The 22,657-nt window shown below is 37.0% G+C and overlaps 1 protein-coding gene across 1 annotated transcript in view; it reads left to right on the top strand.

The window, feature by feature from the left end:
- Window positions 1-22,657, top strand: part of DNAH12 (dynein axonemal heavy chain 12) — a 313,213-nt gene that overhangs the window by 112,999 nt on the left and 177,557 nt on the right. Inside the window, exons 17-24 of the mRNA XM_042780465.1 lie at window positions 870-1,055; window positions 1,915-2,115; window positions 3,530-3,724; window positions 5,267-5,388; window positions 5,484-5,766; window positions 11,918-12,037; window positions 13,023-13,179; window positions 13,399-13,571. Of these exons, the coding sequence (XP_042636399.1) occupies window positions 870-1,055; window positions 1,915-2,115; window positions 3,530-3,724; window positions 5,267-5,388; window positions 5,484-5,766; window positions 11,918-12,037; window positions 13,023-13,179; window positions 13,399-13,571 (1,437 nt within the window). The remainder of the gene's footprint in view (window positions 1-869; window positions 1,056-1,914; window positions 2,116-3,529; window positions 3,725-5,266; window positions 5,389-5,483; window positions 5,767-11,917; window positions 12,038-13,022; window positions 13,180-13,398; window positions 13,572-22,657) is intronic.

The following is a 22,657-nucleotide window of genomic DNA, read 5'->3' as shown; positions in this document are numbered from 1 at the left end:
GGCGAAAGAGGGGGAGGCCTTCAACGAGATGGAATGATACGGTGGCCGCGATGATGGGCTCAAGTATAGCAGGGATTGTGGGGCTGGCGTGGGATTGGGCAGTGTTTCGTTCTGCTGTGCATGGGGTCGCTATGAGTCGGAAACGACTCGATGGCACTTAACAACGTAACAACAACTAGAGTGACTAAGAAAAAAAAAGGATAATGAAGGACTGTTATAATACTTTATGGCAAGAAATTCTACAATTTACTAACATTGACACAAAATTAAACAGAAAGTCTGAATAGCAATATTTTTATATAAATTGAATCTAATATCAAAATCCTTCCCACAAACACAACTCTAGGGCAATTGAGCAACTGGTGAATAAAACATTTTTTAAAGAAATAATGCTGATTTTATACAAAACTTTCAGAAAATAGAGGAGTTAAAATTTCCCAGGTTGTTTCATAATGCCAGCATAACCCTTATACCAAAACCTGGCAAACACTTCGAAAGAAAATTACAGACAAATATCTCTCCTGAACATAATCTCAAAACTCCTTAACAAATGTTATTAAATAATAAACTGGACAGCAACTGGTTTGGTTTTTGTTTACCATCCACTGTAATGTATCTTATAGAACATTTTGCTTCATTTTTCTTTTTTACTTTAATAATTTTTACATGTTTATTTTTGCAAGTGAACTTTGGAATCATTTTGTTACTTTCCTACTCCAAACTTAACTAGATTTGGAATGAACTTTATGTTACATAAACTCAACAATTTGAAGAATTATAATTTTTATAATGTTGAGGCTTCATCCTCAAAATGTACGTGTATGGAAGTTAAATGACTGAGCTGTTATTGTTTCTATTTTCACCATTAGGAGTATATCCCTATTGTTTCCATTCTGTGCAATCCAGGAATGAGAGCTCGTCACTGGAACCAAATGTCAGAAATTGTAGGCTATGACTTGACCCCAGACTCTGGAACTACACTGAGAAAAGTTTTAAAATTAAATCTCACACCATACTTGGATCAATTTGAAGTGATAAGTGCAGGTGCCAGCAAGGTAAACATAAAGATCAACTGAAATACTTTTTGATAAAAATTTGATGAAACTGTTAAATAATCATAGTTTTGTTCTGGTTAAAAATATAGCACTGGGTAGCAGTGGGAAGAAATGGGGCAAATGATGGATGACCACATTTTTTTTTTTTTTGCCCCCACGAAATGTGTGTTTTTATCTCTATTACTTTCCTGAATCTGTGTAGAAACGGCTCTTTTGACCTCATCTTATTTCTGCTGCATTCTTATATCCATGGATGATATGCTAATCTTGATATATAGTTATCCTTTTAAGAACAGTGGATGAATATATACATAATATAGGGATATCATGAAATGATATTTGTAGCAGAATAAATATGGCCTTAGAAAAAGGATTCTTGAAATACAAAGAAAGCCTCATCAGACTCCAGGTTGCTGAAAGGCCTTCAAAGAAAGTCTATCAGATATTTTATTCTGTTGTCAATTTTAATACTGACAGCAGTTTTCATAGCAAGTGAATTTTTAAAAACTACATTATTCTTACTGTTGTTGTTGTTGGGTGCCATTGAGTTGGCTAGAACTTATAGCAACCTTATGTACAACAGAATGAAACACTGTGTCGTCATTGCCATGTTTGAATCCATTGTTAGGGTCTTTATTTTTTTCCTGACTGTCTACCAATCATGATTCTTATTAGGAATTATTAAATTGTTAAAAAATTTTTATTACTTAAAAAAAAGAGCACTGTAGCCATAAATTATCTTAAGAAAATGACAGTGTAGTATGCCAAGTGCTTATCCAATTCACTAGGGTAAATCAGTACAGTAAATAAGATCCTTTCTTCCACTATTTCATTCTTTATTCTCTTTACTTCCTTTAAGGAATTTTCATTAGAGAAAGCTATGCATACAATGATAGGAACTTGGGATGATATTTCTTTTCATGTAAGTCTATATCGTGATACTGGAGTCTGTATTCTTTCTTCAGTGGATGAGATTCAGGCTATACTTGATGATCAAATTATAAAAACTCAGACAATGAGAGGCTCACCTTTTATCAAACCATTTGAAAAAGAGATCAAGGTATGTTAAATATGATATTGAGCTCCTCGTCATAATAAAAAGTTGCAATATTATTATATCTGTGCTCTTGTGGAAATAAGTTTCTTGAATTTTTTTTAAATGTTTATTAAAATTATAGACTATAATCTTGACATTTTCCTGGTGAAATGCTAGAATTTAATATGGAAATATATAGAATAGATTTGAGACAGTAACTCTAATGATTTTGAAAAAGGAAAAATTATGTTTTAGTAAAATAAATATTCTCCTTTCATGATGGTGATAGACTTGGAAGGAAAACAGTTTTGGTATAATTTTTTCTAACTTCAGAAAGCCTAGGTCCTGTTTTCACTGTGTCTTTAACTTGTAGAAAAGTTCTGTATACCATACTTTAATTATATTTGTGAACAACTAGCTTGAGAGTCTTTTAGAGTGATTAATGAATTATTGCCCACTTGAGAAAAACAAATACTTGAGGCCTCAAGATCTTTTAGTTGATGCGAGTAAAAAGAGAAAGCACATAAATTATAGTAACTAATAGCTTCATAGTATCAAAATTATAACGGGAGTTTAAATTGGGGAATAGACAAAATGGAAATGGAAATGGAAAATTTCCGCTGATACTTATTGATCCCTCACTATGTGCCAGATACTGCTATAGGGACAGTATACTTATTAACCTATTTAATCCTGTAGCCCACTTTCAAGGAAGGCACTATTACTGTCTTTCTTTATGGCTAAGAAAACCAAGGTAGATGAGGATAATTTTTCCAAATTCACCATGCTAATCAATAACAGAACTAGAATTCAAACCAAGGCAGTATGGTTTTAATTTAAGCATAAATAGTATATTATAGATGAGCTTAGCTACCATTATTTGAAGTAGACAAAGAATGGTATTCTTGCAGTAAGAAATAATGCTGGGCCATTTTCCATGAATCAGGCTGGCCTAGACTTTCCTGCCATGAGGCCTGTTTTGTACATTGTACATTGTAGGAAGTTTAGCAGCACTTCTGACTTCTATGCAGTAGACACTAATCACACAACCCCTCAGTTGTGACAAGCAAAAATGGCCACAGACATTGTCAAACGACACCTGAGGTTGCAGACAAAATTACCCCTGATTTTGAACTACTGATATATTCTACAAGCAAGCATATACTTCTGGATGTTTTTTGACCTTGGACATTTGAGCCTAGGGATTAGGCAACTGGAGTAAATAACTTTCTGATCATTTCCAATTGTTAGTGGTAACAATTTAAGAAAACCTCAGACTTCCTAGAGTTTTTCTAACACTATGTGAGATACTCATAAGTGACCTTGAACTGTTTCACATTGATTTAAAAATAACAGTAAATTTTAAATATTTTACTTACTGTATTTAATAGCTTTTCTTTAATAATTGGAAACTGGTACAGTATGCTTTTTCATTAAGGCCTGGGAGGACCGTTTGATTCGAATACAAGAGACAATTGATGAATGGTTAAAAGTACAAGCTCAATGGCTGTACTTGGAGCCCATTTTTTGTTCTGAGGATATTATGCAACAGATGCCAGAAGAAGGACGTCAATTTCAGACGGTAGACAGACATTGGAGGGATATCATGAAATTTTGTGCAAAAGATCCAAAGGTGAAATGTTTGTTTTCTACCTTATAGTAGGTGAACCTTTATTACTGGCTATTAAAGTAAACATTGACTTATTTTTTCTGATTACAAAAGTAAAAATTGACCCATTGTATGCAAACTGAAAAGTTCACAAAATATATTTTAAAAAAAATCCTAAGAACAAAATTTTGCTTTTCAATTCATAAGATGCACTACTTATAATTCATATACAGAATGGAGCTGCTTCAACTGTACATTATAATTCACTTAATTTCTACTGTGTGCACTCACTGCTCCTCTCCCTTTTAAAACAAACAAATAAATGAAATAGAGAGAAAAAATGAGATCTGGAGTGGTGGTGAATGCACCCGAGGAGAACGGGTAATTTGCCTGACATTCCACTCTGCATGCTTGAGTGGGGTGTGAAAAAGAATCTGCTGTTTTCTCAGTTAATCTCGATTCCTGAGTTTGACTTCTAGTGAGTATAGCAAGTTGAGTGTGATTCTAGTGTTTCAAGACAGACCACACATTTTTCGTACACATAGTACACATAGTCTGTAGCTATAAGTAGACTTCATAAGTCTGGTATTTAACTGAACAAATAACAGTTTGTTCCAATGCTGGATGAAAAACTAGTAGACTTCTTGAGAGTTCTTGGTGCCCAGAAATTTATGAAAATTTCAAGAATTTTTTTTTACATGTTGACTTTAGAAATTCTGAGAGGTGTTTCCTGTAGATTGAATTTTTTTTTCTGTAAATAAATATATATATGTATATATATATAGTATTTTAGGCTTTGTGAGAGACATAGCCTTTGTCACAACTACTTGACTTTGCCATCTGTTGTAGTGCAAAAGCAGCCAGAGACAGTACATAAATGAATGGGTGTAGCTGTGCTTAGTTCAGAGATACCAAAGCTTCCATGTGTACTGAAGTTTTTATTTTTACTATTATTTTCAACTTTTTAAGTGTGTAAGAGAAATTCTTAGTGCACAGGCTATACAGAAATAGACAGTAGACTGGATTTGGCCAGTGGAGTTTGCCACCTTCTGCAGTAGATTAGGTGTATGAGTGACACTTGTAAAAGTGAAAATTAAACCATACACAAATATATCAGGCATTTCATACATCCTTTAAAAGAATATAAGTGAAAATATGAATGGCAATCACAATTTCTCATTTGTACTTAAATAAGAATATTTATGATTTATTGAATTTTAAGTTATTACAAAAAACATAACCATCTCACTAAAATTTTCATAAACCTCTTGGCATTTTAACATATTTGACATATAATACAAATTAATGTTTAGATCTTGATACAATTTTATCTAGTACATGGGAGCTCTGGTAGCATAGTGCCTAAGGCACTTGACTGCTAACCGGAAGGCTGGTGGTTCAAACCCACCAGCCACTCCTCGGAAGGAAGGTTGGGCAATCTACTTCCGTAGTGATACTGCCTGGGAACCCCAAGGAGGGGTCGCTATGAGTCGGGTCCGACTCGATGGCATATAACAACAACAAGAAGTATGTAAGTGCTGACCTGACAGAATGTATTTCTTTTAGGTTCTTGCTGCTACCTCGTTAACAGGTTTATTGGAGAAACTGCAGAACTGCAATGACCTTTTGGAGAAAATTATGAAAGGCCTTAATGCATACCTTGAAAAGAAACGTCTTTTCTTCCCTCGGTATGATGGATGATGAGTTATACTAAAATTATAAGCAATTTCTGGAGTGTGATGAATTATAACTAAAATGTTTGTATTTGCATGTTTTTCCCTAGTTTTTTCTTCTTATCTAATGATGAAATGTTGGAGATTTTGTCAGAGACCAAAGATCCTCTTAGAGTTCAGCCTCACTTAAAAAAATGCTTTGAGGGCATTGCTAAATTGGAATTCCTTCCCAATTTGGACATTAAGGCCATGTATAGTTCTGAAGGTGAGCGCGTGGAGCTGATCACACTTATTTCCACATCTGCAGCACGGGGTGCTGTGGAAAAGTGGCTAATTCAAGTGGAAGATCTAATGCTCCGGAGTATTCATGAAGTGATCGCTGCAGCCAGGCTGGTATGTTTCCTAGGATTTTACTTATATTCTTTAGTGTGCAAAAACTCTCTGTTCAGAGGTCTTGAATGGGTACCAAGAACTTCATTCTTAAAGTTCTGATAATTTTAAATCATTTATTATTTTACTTTTTTTCCTAACATTATTATCAATATAATGGTATTAGTAGGAATTGATCATAATGCAATTAAGTGCTATAAAAGAAAAAAGGTGTTAGGAGAGAAAATAGTAAGAAATATATAATTTAAAATAGAGCAGAGTCAGTAATAGGCTCTCTGAGGAGGTGACTTTGAAACTGACACCTGAAGGATAGTTAGGAAGTAACGAGGTAAATAGTAAGTGGGAAGAACATTTAGATACCCTGAATTAAATCTCTGGGGTCAGAAAGAACCAGGATTATTTAAGAATCTCCAAGAAGGCCACTATGTCTAAAGTAGAGTGCAGAGCGAAGTTAGATGAGATTGGAAAGGAAAGCAATTTTGGAATTTGCATTTTATTTAAAGTGCAATGGAGAGCCACTTAAGGATTTTAATCAAGGGAGGGATATGATCTGACTTTTATTTTTATATCTCTGTGGCTGTGGCACAAAGAATGGATTAATGGGGAGAAGAGGAACAGGATGAAGATGAATAGAAGATGAACAGGAGAAGAAGAGAACAGGATGGCAAATTAGAAGACTGTTGCATTAATCTAAATAAGAGATGATGTTGATTGCTACTAGGGAAATGGAAAAGATGTGAAGCAAAGTAGACAGATTTAAGAGATCTTGGTAATGAATTGGCTGTAGGATGTGAGGGAGATCTCAAGGATCACGTTTAGGTTTCTGATTTGTGCATATGGTGGCATCTACTCTGAGGGGATGCTTGGAGGAGGAGCAGGTTTGTAGATGATTGAGGGAAGATGAAGGGTTTATTTTTGGATATATTAAAATAGAAATGCTTATGTGAGATAGCCTCGTGGCTGTGTTTTGTAGACAATCGTACTCTTTAACACTCTGTGATCTATAGATTATAGAGGATCTCAGGCATGGATGTTAAATACATGATCTTTATGGCTTTTTACACCTAAACAATTACTTAAAAACTCAAAATGAGATAAACAGACATAGGATGTATAATATTTGAAAAGCATATAACATCTAAGCACTGCAGCAGCAGCAGCACACTGCTGTGGAGTCAGGTCCAACTCATAGTGACCCCTTACGGGTTTCTGAGATGTCATCAGGATGTTGGTTTCACTACGGAAGTAGCTTGCTTCCTTCCAAGGAGTGGCTAGTGGGTTTGAACTGCTAGCTTTCTAGTTAATAGCCAAATGCCTCAGGCACTGCACCACCAGAGTTCCTTCTAGGCACTACATGTACCACATTTATGCTAATCCAGTTAATCTAATCTTGAATGACACCCACTGCCATCAAGTTGATTCTGACTCAGTGACCTTATAGGACAGAGTAGAAATGTTCCTTAGGGTTTCTAAAGCTGTAAATTTTCAGAAAAGGAAACCCATTCATCTTTTCCCTGCAGAATGGCTGGTGGATTTGAAGTGCCAACTTTTTGGTTAGCAGCTGAATGTTTTAACCACTACACCACCAGGGCTCAGTATATTTCTCCATTTAGGACCATAAAGGAGTGGTTGTGTAGTAAAAAACTAGTTTTAAGAGACATTGCAGCCTTATATCCAAGAAGATGCTTTGAAGTGAGATATCCTTTTTCTTTGATCAAGAGCAATATGATTCTCAGCTTCTTACAGTGGCTATTCTGTTCAGCCTCAGAATTTTGTAGATAAAGCTTGACTTTTTATCTCCTTTTTCTATTTATGATTCAAAAATAGGAAAACACTTAATTTAATAAGTAAAGACACATAGGAAAGAATCAGACTTCCAGTAAGATGGCAGAATAGTCAGACAAGCTACACAGACCCTCTTCAACAAAGAAAAGCTAAACCAATTGATAGAGATACAGAAGATAATCCTAGAGCCCTGAGCTTTAGAAGGAAATGTACAGAAGTGGATTAGGCATCAACTAGTGGGAAACCTGAATAAAACAGTGAGTATGGAGATGCACATAGCTGCGGACTGTCAGCTACTGATGGGACCAACAGCCTGAATATTTCCAAGTGGTGTTGTGACTTGAGAATTGACCTAAAGATTAGCCCTGGTTGCCAAGGGCTGCAGGGACAACTGCACTGGTGGCCTATGTTTAGGAAGGGAAACAGCAAGGAGGGAGACAACCTGAGCTGCAGACTTTTGGCTGTTCAGTGGGTACAGCCATTTTGAATGTTTACACGTGGCAGCCATTTTGGATATTTAAAGTGACTGCGGGTGCAGCCATTTTGAATGTGTACTAGCGGTGGCCAATTTGGATATTTAAAGTGACAGCATTGTTATTCAGATTCCAGGGATCTAAGAATAGGCTCTGTTTGCCACAGCTGGCAGGGACATATGGGAAGCTGACAACAGGAAAGGAGACAGGTGGTGAGTGTATAGATGCTGCCAACTAGCAAACAGAGGAGCACAGTACCCTGCTTATGTAGATAGCATCCAAACAAAACAAAGAAAATGAAATTCATGGGCAAGTCACTCCAATATACAATCACCAACTGAATATAAACACAAAAACGGCACAATGCCTCGGAGACAACAGAACATCACAGTCCACACAAAGAAGCAAGATAAAGCAGGAGAAACAAGGGACCAGGATACAGACCCAGAACACATCCCTGAGGAAGAAGCAGCACTGGGAACTCCCTGATAAGGAATTCAAAAGAATTATATGTAGGTATCTTCACCAGATTGAGAGACAGATCAAGGAAAACACAGAGAAAACCCTACAACAATTTCAAAAAACAAGACGAATAAAATGACAAAATAAATGAAAAATTGGAAATGATACAAAATCTACAGACAGGAATTTGGAAGATTTTCAGAAATAGATGACACATTGAATAGGAGAAGAAGTAGAATTGAATCAATGGAAGACAGAATTTGTGAGATTGAAGACAAATACCTGGATACTTCTTTGGAAAGGGATCAATCAGGAAAAAGATCAAAACAAAATCAAGAAAGCCTAAGGTTCATGTGGGATACCATCAAAAGGAATAACCTACGTGTCATTGGAATTCCTGAACAGGAAGAGACAAATACAACCACAGAGAAAATTGTCGAAGATTTGTTAGAAGAGAATTTCCCTGGTATGATGAAAGATGAGACTATATCCATTCAAGAAGTCCACCAAACCCCAAACAGTATAGACCCCAAAAGAAAATCACCAAGACATATCATCATCACACTCACCAAAAGCAAAGACAAAGAATCCTGAATGCAGCATGGGAAAAATGAATAGTTACCCACAAGGCACAACCAATAAGCCTAAGCTCAGATTTCTCAGCAGAAACCATGCAGGTGAGAAGACAATGGGATGGTATATGTAAAACCCTTTAAGTGAAAAATTTCCAAACAAGAATTATACACCCAGCAAAATTGTCCCTCAAATATGATGGTGAAATTAGGGCATTTCCAGATAAGAAGATATTAAGGGATTATAAAACCAGACCAACCTTACAAGAGATGCTAAAGAGAGTCCTTTGAACAGAGAATCAACAACAGCAAGCAACAACCAACCATTAACACATGTGATGACATAACCCAGAAAGCAACCCAGTTATGGAAGTATCCAAAGTAGATAAGCCTACAAGATTGTGAATAAGGAAGCAGAGACATCAATTGACAAATGAGGACAACTACAAACCAAAAAGGAGGGAAAAAATTGTGTAGTTACAGATCTTCTAAATGGTAGGGAAGTCAAGACAACTGCAAGATAGAACAGAGTGTTCTAAATTTGGGAAGAAAATTATAAATCACTGGCTAACCTTAGAAAAACCATAAACCTTCACATCAGAATGAAAAAGAAGACCAGCACAAATATTTAGCAAATACTAAAACAATAGCAATGAAGGAAGTGATACCACGATTCACAAACAAAATGAGCTCAGCACAGAAAATTATATGGAACAAAGAAATCGGCAACACCATGAAAAAGTACATAACAAAATGACGGCAACAAATTCATACTTGCCAATAATTACTGAATGTCAATGGATTAAATGTACCACTCAAGAGACAGAGAGTTGCAGAGTGGATAAGAAAACATAACCCATCAATATGCTGTTGACAAGAGACACACCTTAGAGAGAAAGACAAAAATAGAATAAAAATCAAAGGTTGGAAAAAGATGATTTGATTTTAATGGCAATGAAAAAAGAGCAGGAATGGCAATATTAACTTCTGATCAAATTGACTTTAAAACAAAAACCACCATCAGAGACAAGGAAGGACATTAACAGATCGATTGAATAAGAGGCCATAACCATAGTAAATGTCTATGCACCCATTGAAAGAGCCCCAAAATACATAAATCAGACTTTAACAGAATTGAAAAGACAAATAGATGACTCCACAGTCATAGTAGGAGACTTCAATATATCACTTTAAACTATGGTACATGCACACAATGGAATACTATGCAACACTAAAAATAATGTAGAATCTGCAAAACACCGCATAATATGGATGACCTTGGAGGACATAATGCTGAGTGAAATAAATCACTCACGGAAGGACAAATATAGTATTAGTTCATTATTGTAAAAAGTCAAGAGAAGGTTTATATATAGAAGGAAACTTTTTTTGTTGGGGGGGGAGTAAACACTGCAAAAAAAAAATGCATTGACCCATGTCACTTTAGTTTTCGGTATTTCACTGTACATTATATTTCAATAAGTGTATTTGAAAAAAAACACATAGGAAAGAATCAACATTGTCTGTGAAAATATTTCCTTAATCAGTATAAAAATTTACTTTTGATGTGCCTAGCAAATGGTTCTCAGTCACTCCTCATTCTTCTTTAAAGCTTAGTTTGTCATTTACACTTATTTCTAGATTTTTCTAATAAAACTCACTTTCATAATAATTATATCCATATGTTTAACATTCAAATATCTAAAATGATGTTATTCTATTAAAAATATAGTTTGCATTAGTATCAACTTCAAACTTTGTTCTGCCTTTGGTTTTTTCAATTTATAATTTAGATCTGTTATTATAATTTACTTTTGAAACAAGTTATTTTTTTTTTTAAAGATTAAACCTCTTTACTCTGATAAATCTAATTAAATGCACTTTGAATATACAGGTGTTAGATGTGAAAGTGTTTTAAAATCAAAAGCAAAGTTAGTAATATTTAATTTTCACATTATATGCTCTGGTCACACAAATTTTTAGGAAAGCTAAAAATAAACAATACAAGCTTCTAGCTACTAGTCCAGTTTTCTACCAGATTGTATAATCTCCTTTTCAACTAAATCTCAACATCAGTATATATAATTTATTTGCTTTTATTTTTACAGTTTAATAAAGCCCTTAGATTTCATTAAAATTGAAGCAATATGTATTTTATGTAGCGATCTTTACAATTTTCCACAGCCTTAAATGAACCAAACCAAACGCACTGCTGTTGAGTCAGATCTGACTCATAGTGACCCCTCCTTGGGTTTCTGAGGCGATATCACTACAGAAGTAGATTGCCCAACCTTCCTTCCGGAGTGGCTGGTGGGTTTGAACCGCCAGCCTTCTGGTTAGCAGTCAAGTGCCTTAGGCACTATGCTACCAGAGCTCCTTTACGCAGCATTGTTGTTGTTGTTATATGCTGTCGAGTCGGCCCTGACTCATAGCGACCCCTCCTTGGGTTTCTGAGGCAGTATCACTATGGAAGTAGGATTGCCCAACCTTCCTTCCAAGGAGTGGTTGGTGGGTTTGAACCGCCAGCCTTCTGGTTAGCAGTCAAGTGCCTTAGGCACTATGCTACCAGAACTCCTTTACACAGCATAGGAACATGAAAATTATGTAGAATTCTTCCTTCTAGAGATAACCCATTATTAACATGTTGGTGCTTGTCTTTCCATTTAAAACAAACAAATATTTCCAAAATATAATAATAATTTATGAACATCTTTTCAAGTCTTTTAAATAGTCATCTAAAATAATTTTTCATGAATATATGATATTCTAGCATATGAAAGTACCAAATAATGTATTATTTGATATTTAGGGTTTTTTTCTCTTTTAATTCTTTTAAAGTAGAAATATATTTTAATTATTCAGGCTTATCCAGAATCTGCAAGGAGAGACTGGGTTCGGGAGTGGCCTGGCCAAGTTGTGCTTTGTGTTTCTCAAATGTTCTGGACTTCTGAGACACAAGAAGTTATAAGTGGTGGGCCAGAGGTAAAAGCATTATTTGATTTTAAGTAACAACATTCCTTTTTCCATTCTACTTTTTTAGTTACCTTCTCTAATCTTTGCAAAAGCAATCCCCACACCCTCAATTTCTGTATGTAGTATTAAAACTATATAGTTCTCCTGGATAGAGTGGGAGAAAAATGTGAAACAAAACTTTGGATCATAAACAAGACCAGATTAACTGGTCTGATGGAGAATGGTGAAACCTCAGAGATTATGGCCCCCAGTCACTCTTTCAGTCTGGAATTGAACTCACTTCCATGGCTTACCTTTCAGCCAAATAATAGGCAGGACTACAAGGTGAACACCTCCACCAGGGAGGTGCACTTCTTACAACAGTCAACCATGGGAGATAACAAAGGCAGCATTTGCACAGGGAGAAAGCTAGGAAGGCAGGAATGCATAAGAAAGGACACAGGGAAGAGGTAACCACAGGGAGGAAGTGGGAAGAAAGCTGTTACATTGTTGGAATTGCAATCAATGTCATGAAACAAAATGTAGATCAACTGCTGGATGGAAAACGAAATTACTCTGTAAACTTTCACCCAAATCACAATAAAAAGTTAAAAAATAATAATAGAATTGAGCAGTTCTTTGAAAAGTTATTCTTAATGTAGTACTAGGCTTATATAGAATCATTCTATTCTAGAATTAATCTCTGTATTTGAGATAGTTTACAAAAAAAATAAACTCACTGCTGTCAAGTCAGAAGTGACTCATAGCGATCCCTCCTTGGGTTTCCGAGGCAGTATCCCTACAGAAGTAGATTGTCCAGCCTTCCTTCCGCAAAGTGGCTGGTGGGTTTGAACTGCCAGCCTCCTGGTTAGCAGTCACATGCCTTAGGCACTACGCCACCAGAGCTCCTTGAGATAGATTATGAAGTCAGAATTGTTTTGTACAAAAGTAAATGCATGAAATGTATATTTTATGTACTCTATAACATCAATTTAATTGCTTTTTTATTTTCTAGGGGTTAAGAAGGTACTATAAGGAACTTCAGAATCAATTAAATGACATTGTAGAGCTGGTAAGAGGAAAATTGTCTAAGCAGACCAGGACCACTCTGGGAGCTTTGGTTACTATTGATGTCCATGCTAGAGATGTGGTCATGGACATGATTGAGATGGGTATGTGACATTTTTTTTTCAATTCTAAAGATAAAGTATCAAAAGTTCCTAGAAATAAAATATTTATACTATCTTTTTTTTTTTTTTCCCCTCAGTACAGAATTTCTTTCATAGGACCTTTTCAATAAGTTGGAAAACATGAATTATTTTAATATTTGCTGTTATAAATTTTAGAATTATTTCCATGTAAAGATTCTTATTTTCTTTTATTCTTTCTAGGTGTCTCACATGATACAGATTTCCAGTGGCTTGCTCAGCTTCGATATTATTGGGAAAATGAGAATGCTCGAGTTCGTATCATTAATTGCATTGTAAAATATGCTTATGAATATCTTGGCAACTCACCTCGACTTGTCATTACTCCTCTAACTGACAGGTGTTACAGAACTTTGGTATGCACACAAAAAATTTCTTTTTGGTACAGTATTGTATTTACTTGTCTAAATTTAACATGACTGTATTTATCTCTAGTGGCATAGTGCCTCAGGCACTTGACTGCTAACCAGAAGGCTGGCGGTTCAACCCCTAGCTACTCCTCAGAAGGAAGATAGGGCAATGTACTTCTGTAGTGATACTTCCTCGGAAACCCAAGGAGGGGTCGCTATGAGTTGGGTTCTACTCAATGGCACATAACAACAACAACAACATGATGACACAGTGACTAAGACATTTGACTGCTAACCAGAAGTTTAGCGTTTCAAACCCACCAGCTGCTCTGCAGAAAGAAGATGGAGCAATTTGCTTCTGTAAAGATTTACCACCTTGGAAACCCAATGGGGGTCACTGAGTTGGAATCGGCTCGATTTTATATTTTATATTTATTCAGTTCTGGTGGTGTAGTGGTTAAGGCATTTGGCTGCTAAACCAGAGGTCAGTGGTTTGAACCCACCAGCCACTCCATGGAAGAAAGATGAGGCAGTCTGTTTCTGTAAAGAATTTACAGCCTTGAAAACCCAATGGGGGTTTGCTGTGAGTCAGAACTGACTTGATGACACTGAGTTTGCTTTTTTGGTTATACCTATGTATTCTCTTATCTTTAATAATTGACTACAGCTATCTCGTCCTAATTCCAAATTCCCTTTATGTAAAATTATATTGATGAATATTTACTTCTGGGTACTTTGTAGCATACAAGAATGTTTGAATTTTATAGGAGCTCTGGTAGTGTAGTGCCTAAGGCATTTGACTGCTAACCAGAAGGCTGGCGGCTCAATCCCACCAGCCACTCCTTGGAAGGAAGATTGTATGATCTACTTCTGTAGTGGTACCACCTCGCAAACTTAAGGAGGGGTCACTAATGGCAGTTGCTGTGAGTCAAAATTGACTTGATAGCATTGAGTTTGCTTTTTTGTTATACTTATTTATTCTCTTATCTTTAATAATTGAATACAGCTATCTCTTCCTAATTCCAAATTCCCTTTATGTAAAAGTATATTAGTGAATATTTACTTCTAGGTACTTTGTAGCATACAAGAATGTTTGAATTCTAGTATGTGAAAATTGTGATCATTCCCATTGGAGATTAGAAAAAGAAGGTACTGGAGATATAAGGAGAAAACAGGAGCTGGTAGTGTAGTGCCTAAGGCACCTGACTGCTAACCAGAAGGCTGGCGGTTCAAACCCACCAGACACTTCTTGGAAGGAAGGTTGGGCAATCTACTTCTGTAGTGATACCACCTTGGAAACCCAAGGAGGGGTTGCTATGAGTCGGGTGCAACTCGATGGCACATAACAACAACAACATCAGGAAACAGTATAGATTTTTGCAATGGAATTCTGGGAGAGAGACAGAAAGATGACAAAACTACATTTGGGCTCAAGAACTCCAAGTTAGTACTAATGGAAGGAGGGAGAGAACTGAAATATGAGAGGATGCTATTGAGGGTCTGTACTTAGTTGGAAAGCTGTGGAAGATAGAGCAATGACTATAAAAACTATAAGAATAGGGTTGTCAGATAAAATTCAGGACTCCTAGATAAGTTTGAATTTCAGATAAATGATGAATCGTTTTTTAGTGTTATTGTTGGGTGCCATCAGGTTGGTTCCAACTCGTAGCTACCCTGTGCACAACAGTATGAAGCACTACTTGGTCCTGTGCCATCCACATAGTCATTGCTATGTTTCAGCCCATTGTTGAGGCCACTGTATTAGTCCTTATCGAGGGTCTTACTGTTCTTCACTGAACCTCTGCTTTACCAAGCAAGATGCCCTTCTACAGGGCATGGGTCTGTCGTGATGACACATCCAAAGTATGTGAGAAAATGTCTAACCATTCTTGCTTCTAAAGGGCATTCTGGCTGTACTTTTTCCAAGACATGTTTGTTCTTCTGGCAGTCCATGGTATATTCAGTATTCTTCATTAGTACCACAATTCCAATGTATCAAATCTTCTTTGGTCTCTCTTATTCATTGTCCAGCTCTTGCATGCATATGAAGCTATTGAAAATACCTTGGCTTGAGTCAGGCATACCTTAGCCCTCACAGTAACATCTTTGCCCTTTCACACTTTAGAGAGGTCTTTTGTGGTAGATTTGCCCAATGTAATATGCCATTTGATTTCTTGACTGCTGCTTCCATAGGCATTGATTGTGGATCTAAGTAAAATTAAATCCTTGACAACTTCACTCTTTTCTCCATTTATCATGTTGCTTATTGGTCCAGTTGTGAGGATTTTGTTTTCTTTATGTTGAGGTATAATCTATATTGAAGACTGCAGTATTTGATCTTCATCAGTAAGTGCTTCAAATCCTCATTGCTTTCAGCAAGCAAGGTTGTGTCATTTGCATATCACAGGTTGTTATTGAGTCTTCCTCCAATCCTGATGTGGCATCTTCTTCATATTCTTGGATTATTTGTTTAGCATATAGATTGAATAAGTATGGTAAAAGAATACAACCCTGACACACAGCTTTCCTGATTTTAAACCATGTAGTATCCCCTTGTTCTGGTTGAATGACTGCCTCTTGGTCTATGTACAGATTCTGCAAGAGCATAATTCAGGTTCTGGAATTCCCATTCTTCACAATGTTACTCATAATTTACTATGATCCACACAGTTGAATGCCATTGCATAGTCAATAAAACACATGTAAACATCTTTCTAGTATTCACTGCTTTCAACCAAGATGTATCAGGCATCAGCAATGATATCCCTCATTCCACGTCCTCTTCTAAATCTGGCTTGAATTCCTGGTAGTTCCCTGTCTATGTATTCTTCCAACCATTTTGGAATTATTTTCAGCAAAATTTTATTTGGATGTGATATTAATTATATTGTTTGATAATTTCTTCTTCCTGTTGCATTATCTTTCTTTGGAATGGGTACAAACATGAATCTCTTCCAGTCAGTTGGCCAGGTAGCTGTCTTCCAAATTTCTTGGCATAGAGTTATGTGTGCTTCCAGCATTGTGTCCATTTGTTGAAACATCTTAGTTGGTATTCCATCAGTTTCTGGAGCCTTGTTTTCCACCAGTGCCTTCAGTGCAGCATGGACTTCTTCCTTCACTGCCATTGGTTCTTGATCATATGTTACCTCCTGAAATAGTTGAACATTGACCAATTCTTTTTGGTACAGTGACTTTGTGTATTACTTCCATTTTCCTTTGATGCTTCCTGTGCTGTTCAATATTTTGTCCATAGAATCCTTCAGTGTTGTGACATAAAGCTTGAATTTTTTCTTCAGCTCTTTCAGCTTGAGAAATGCTAAGCGTGTTCTTCCTTTTTGATTTTCTAACTCCAGTTCTTTTCACATTTCATTATAATACTTTACTTTGGCTTCTTGAGCTCCCCTTGGAAATCTTCTGTTTAGCTCTTTTACTTCATCCTTTCTTCCATTCACTTTAGCTACTCTTCATTCAACAGCAAGTTTCAGAGTCTCTTCTGACATACATTTTTGTTTTTTCTTTCTTCCTTAATCTTTTTAATGCCTTTTGCTTTCGTTTTGTATGATGTTCTTGATGTCATCCCACAATTCCTCTGGTCTTTGGTCGTTGCTGTTCAGTGCATCAAATCTGTTCTTCAGAAGGTCTCTAGATTCAGGTGGGATATAATCAAGGTAGTATTTTGGCTCTCATGGACTTATTTTAATTTTCTTCAGCTTCAAGTTGAACTAGGAGCAGTTGATGGTCTGTTACTCTCTTGGCCTCTGGTATTGTTCTGACTGATGATATTGACCTTCTCATTGTCTCTTTCCACCAACCAACAAATCAAACCCACTGACACTGAGTCAATTCTGACTTACAGCAACCCTATGGGACAGAGTAGAACTGACCCATAGGGTTTCTAATGTTGTAATCTTTATGGAAGCATACTGCCTTATCTTTCTCCCACAAAGCAGCTGGAGGGTTTGAACCACTGAACTTTTGGTTAGTAGCTAAATACTTTAACCACCAGAGCTCTGTTAGCCAATGTTAGTTGAGGACAATTTTTAGGAGAAGAAAGCAGTTGAAACTCATAGCTATAAAGGGATGGATGCAATGACCTGGTACAGGGCACCTGGGAAGAATACCAGTTTATCTTCTAATAAAATGTTTCACCAAACGCTTTACTTTCTCAGAAAGCTACTTGAGGCCATGTCTGTCTTATTTTCTAGTCATGAACGAGTACATAGTTACTCTCTAATTATACATGGTGAAAATGAATCTGAAACTTCTATGTTATAACCAGGGCTTTGAATCAGTTCTTCCCAGTTCAGTGACGGCCAAGGAAGTGAAACCAGAATGGGTTAGAATTTGTAAAATGTAGATGACCTACAACAATAGAACAGGAAAAATTATGGGTCAACACCCTGCTAGATGTGGAATCTCTCTCTTAGAAAACAAACGCAGTGTGCATGTTTCATAGCCACCAAATCAGTTTACCAGCACAGTTGTAAACAACAATGCTCCCCTCAGAGATAGCAGCCAGCTACCCTACTTTGAATGTGTGTGGCTGTCCACCTTCCTGGCAATAATATAATCTCCATCACCAGGCTCCTGAAAGGACTCATTATACCTCGTCTCAGTCTCCCATTCCAGAGCTTTGACCTATGATTTTTCTTTTTCTGATTATCCCTCTGCATTACTCAAATTTTACAAATTCAGATCTGTTCCATTTTTGTTTAATCAACCATGACTGAACTGGGTTAAGTTGGCTCAAAACCATGGTTATATTTGAGCTCTCAGTGAACTGAGACTCTGATATTGAAGCTAACAACTTTGAGTTATAAAATCAGAATCACATTGAACGTTTGTATATAACACTAAAAAAAAAAAAAAAAAAAAAAATCCAAACTCACTGCCATCGAGTTGATTCCAACTCATAGTAACCCCTTTGGATTTCCGAGGCAGTTAAATCTTTACAGAAGTAAAATTGCTCAATCTTCCTTCCTGCAGAGTGGCTGGTAGGTTTGAACCACCAACCTTCTTGTTAGCAGTCAAATGCCTTAGGTACTATGCCACCAGAGCTCCTTGTATATAACACTAGACATTGAAAAAAAATCTTCCTAGTATATTTATGGGAGCTCTGGTAGCATAGTGGCTAAGGCACTTGACTGCTAACCAGAAGGCTGGCGGTTCAAACCCACCAGCCACTCCTCGGAAGGAAGGTTGGGCAATCCTACTTCCGTAGTGATACTGCCTTGGAAACCCAAGGAGGGGTTGCTATGAGTCAGGGCTGACTCGATGGCACATAACAACAACAACAACAGTATATTTATATTTATTGGGAGCTCTGGTAGCATAGTGGCTAAGGCACTTGACTGCTAACCAGAAGGCTGGCGGTTCAAAACCACCAGCCACTCCTCGGAAGGAAGGTTGGGCAATCCTACTTCCGTAGTGATACTGCCTCGGAAACCCAAGGAGGGGTCACTATGAGTCGGGGCCGACTCGATGGCAAACAACAACAACAACAACAACAACAGTATATTTATTATCAATAATAAAGCATTTTCTTGAAATTGTAACGAATGGAAGCCCTGACACTTCTAGCAATCAAATTAATGGACATTAACAGTATAGTATCCACTGTATATTTAAAATGGATAAAGCATCATTGATAGCACCTTTTTTAAATGAAGTATCTCTATTGTTTTATTTTAGTAAATGTAAAAATATTTATGATTTTCATAAATTTATTTTTGGGCTTAGTTCCGTAACCCTATTTTTCTCTAAAAGGAGTTAATTTTCACAAAGTACCATGGTGCTTTTTATGAAATTAATTCCATAGTTAGAGCTGACTGTAATTTATATGCTTCTAAAGATATATAGCCACTGTTGTCGTCATTGTAAGGAATCAGAAAGAAATCATATACTATTGTTGTTACCTTTAAGGACCTTAAAGGCTAATTGATGAGAAAAAAATATACATAATTAATTGTAACACAAGATATAAAGTGATACTACTGGCAAGAGAGGTAAAGAACAGTGTTATGGAAATGTAGAAAATGGAGAGCACACCAAAAGTGTAAGGCAATGGATGAATCATAGGCAAAATGCTACAATAGGTCATCTGTTTCTCTAGCACTCACTTTCAGGTATTTACCCTCTTTACAGCTTGCCATTCAGAATGTGTTGTTATTGTTATCTACACCCATCTCTTCAACTACTTCAAATTAAAACTTTCTGACCTAAGTATACTCCCTCAAGGGTAGATTCTTTCTTAAAAATTTTAGTTGTGATTTGGGTGAAACTTTACAGAGCAAATTCAGTACAGCAGCTCACAGCCACTTTGTCTCATGACATTGACTGCATTTTCCCACAGTGTAACAGCTTCCCTCCCACTTCCTCCCCATAGTGACCTCTTCCCTGTGTCCTTCCCTCCCATGCACTCCTGACCCCTGAGCTATCTCACTGGGCATATACAGCCCTTCTATTTTCCCATGACTGATCTCTCCAAGGAGTGTATCTACCTAGTGTGAATGTTCACCTCCTACACCTGTGTTTTGTTTGGCTGGGGGTTCAATTTCAGACCTGAAGGACAGCTAGGGGCCTTAGTCTCAGTGGTTCCATCAGGCTCTATCAGACCAGCAAACCTGGTCCTTTTTTTTTTTAAATGATTTTGAGTTTTGTTTCACATTGTTCTCCCACTCTATCCAGGATCTCCTACATAGATCCCTCTCCAAGTTGTTGACAGTGGTAGCTGGGCACCATCTAGTTCTTCTGGTCTCATAGTCATATAGGCTGAGGATCACATGGTATACCAGTTGCTTGGATAATTGTTTCCATGCATCTTTGGTTTTCTTCATTCTTTACTCTGGACAAGGAGAGACCCGTCATTGTGTCTAGATGGCCACTTGCAAGCTTTTAAGATCCCAGTCGCTACTCTCCAAAGTAGGATGTGGAACAATGTTTTTGTGTAGTATGTTATGCCAGTTGAGCTTGATGTCCATCCCCTGCGAGTATGGTCCCAAGCCCAACAGGTCCAACTACTCACTCCCTCTGGGTAGCTGACTGTGGCCAAGAAGTGACTACAACCTTGACCCTTGTCAGCTTTACTATATACCTGGGAATTGTTACAGAACATACAAATGCATTTGTAGGAACTTTTTGTCTGCCAACCTTATGCATGGTCATAGGCACATTCCTCCCTGCATGTTGTTGTTGTTGTTGTTATGTACCATTGAGTCAGCTCCGACTCATAGCAACCCCTCCTTAGATTTCCGAAGCAGTATCACTACGGAAGTAGATTGCCCCATCTTCCTTCCAAGGAGTGGCTGGTGGATTTGAACCGCCAGCCTTCTGGTTAGTAGTCAAGTGCCTTAGGCACAATGGTACCAGAGCTCCCTGCATAGACATACCTAATAGTTCACCCTGTCCACCCATCTGTTCACCAGTATATCAATGTTTGCCTTCACTGAAAATGTAGTATTGTTTGTGCAGAAGGGATAATCTTTGTTGTCTGTACCTCCCATGCACCTCTCTTTATCTTCCTCTTTCTCAATGCCATCATGTTGCTCACTCACATTTGGTACATTGTCCTTCTCTTCACCCAAATCAATACTTGTCTCTACCTATCTAGCAGTGTTCCCTCCCCTCCCCTCTCACCCCTGCTAACCAACAAGGAAATTTTCTTTCCATATATAAACTTTTCCTTGACTTTTTACTATAACGGACTAATACAATATTTGTCCTTCTGTGATTGACTTATTTTACTCAGCATAATGTCTTCCAAGTTCATCCACATTTTGTGGTGTTTTGCAGATTCTGCATTATTCTTTAGGGTTGCATAGTATTCCATTGTGTGTTTGTACCAGAGTTTGGTTATCCATTCTGTTGATGGGTACTTAGGTTGTTTCCATCTTTTGGCTGTTGTAAATAGTGCTGTGATGAACATGGGTGTGCATATATCTGTTCTTGTCTTGGCTCTCACTTCTTTAGGGTATATACCTAGTAATAAAATGGCTGGGTTAAATGATATTTCTACTTCCAACTTCTTAGGGAATCACCATACTGCATTCCACGGTGGTTTTATCATTTGACAGTCCCATCAGCAGTGTATGAGAGTCTCAATCTCTCCACATCTTCGCCAGCATTTGTTATTTTCTGTCTTGTCGAATTTTGCTACTAGTGCTGAGGCAAGGTGGTATCTCGTTGTTTTGATTTGCATCTCTCTAATGGCTAATGATCATGAGCATTTCTTCAGTATTTTCTGGCTGCCTGAATATCCTCTTTGGTGAAGTGTCTATTCATGTCTTCTGCCCATTTTTTAATTGGATTATTTGTCTTTTTTTTTTTTTTTGAGGTATTAGAGTTTTCTATAAATTCTTGAGTTAAGTCCCTTGTCAGATATGCCATTGCCAAATATTTTTTTCCCAATCTGTAAGTTCTCTTCTGATTCTTTTGGAGAAGTCTTTGGGAGCACATAAAAATTTAATTTTCAGATGGTCCCATTCATCTAGTTTATCTTCTGTTGTTTGTGCATTTTGGGTTATGCTTGATAGTCTATTTATGTATGCCATATATTAGGGCCCCTAAATTTGCCTGTTTTTTCGTTGAGGAACTTTATAGTTTAAGGTTTCACATTGAAGTCTTTGGTCCATCTGGAGTTAGTTTTTGTGTGTGGTGTGAAGTACAGATTTTGTTTCATTTTTCTGCAAATGGATAGCCAGTTTTGCCAGCACCATTTGTTGAACAGACAATCTCTTCCCCATTTAATGGATTTGGCCCTTTGTCAAAGATCAGCTGACCATAGGTTGATGGATCTATTTCTGGGTTCTCAGTTCTATTCCATTGGTCTATGTGTCTGTTGTTGTACCAATATTAGGCAGTTTTGACTACTGTGGCTGTATAGTAGTTTTAAGATCTAGAAGTGTGAAACCTTCTACTTTGTTCTTCAATAGTACTTTGCTTATTCAAGGTCTCTTTCCTTTCTATATAAAGTTAGTGGTGGTTTTTTCCATATCCTTAAAGAATGCTGAGGGAGCTCTGGTAGCATAGTGCCTAAGGCACTTGACTGCTAACCAGAAGGCTGGCAGTTCAAACCCACCAGCCACTCCTCAGAA

Source organism: Orycteropus afer, unplaced genomic scaffold (assembly GCF_000298275.1).
Source record: "Orycteropus afer afer isolate SDZICR_OR568_19922 unplaced genomic scaffold, OryAfe1.0 scaffold00041, whole genome shotgun sequence".
Classification (NCBI taxonomy): Eukaryota; Metazoa; Chordata; class Mammalia; order Tubulidentata; family Orycteropodidae; genus Orycteropus; species Orycteropus afer.
The sequence above is the reverse complement of the archived record's forward strand: the minus strand, read 5'-3'. Positions and strand labels throughout refer to the sequence as shown.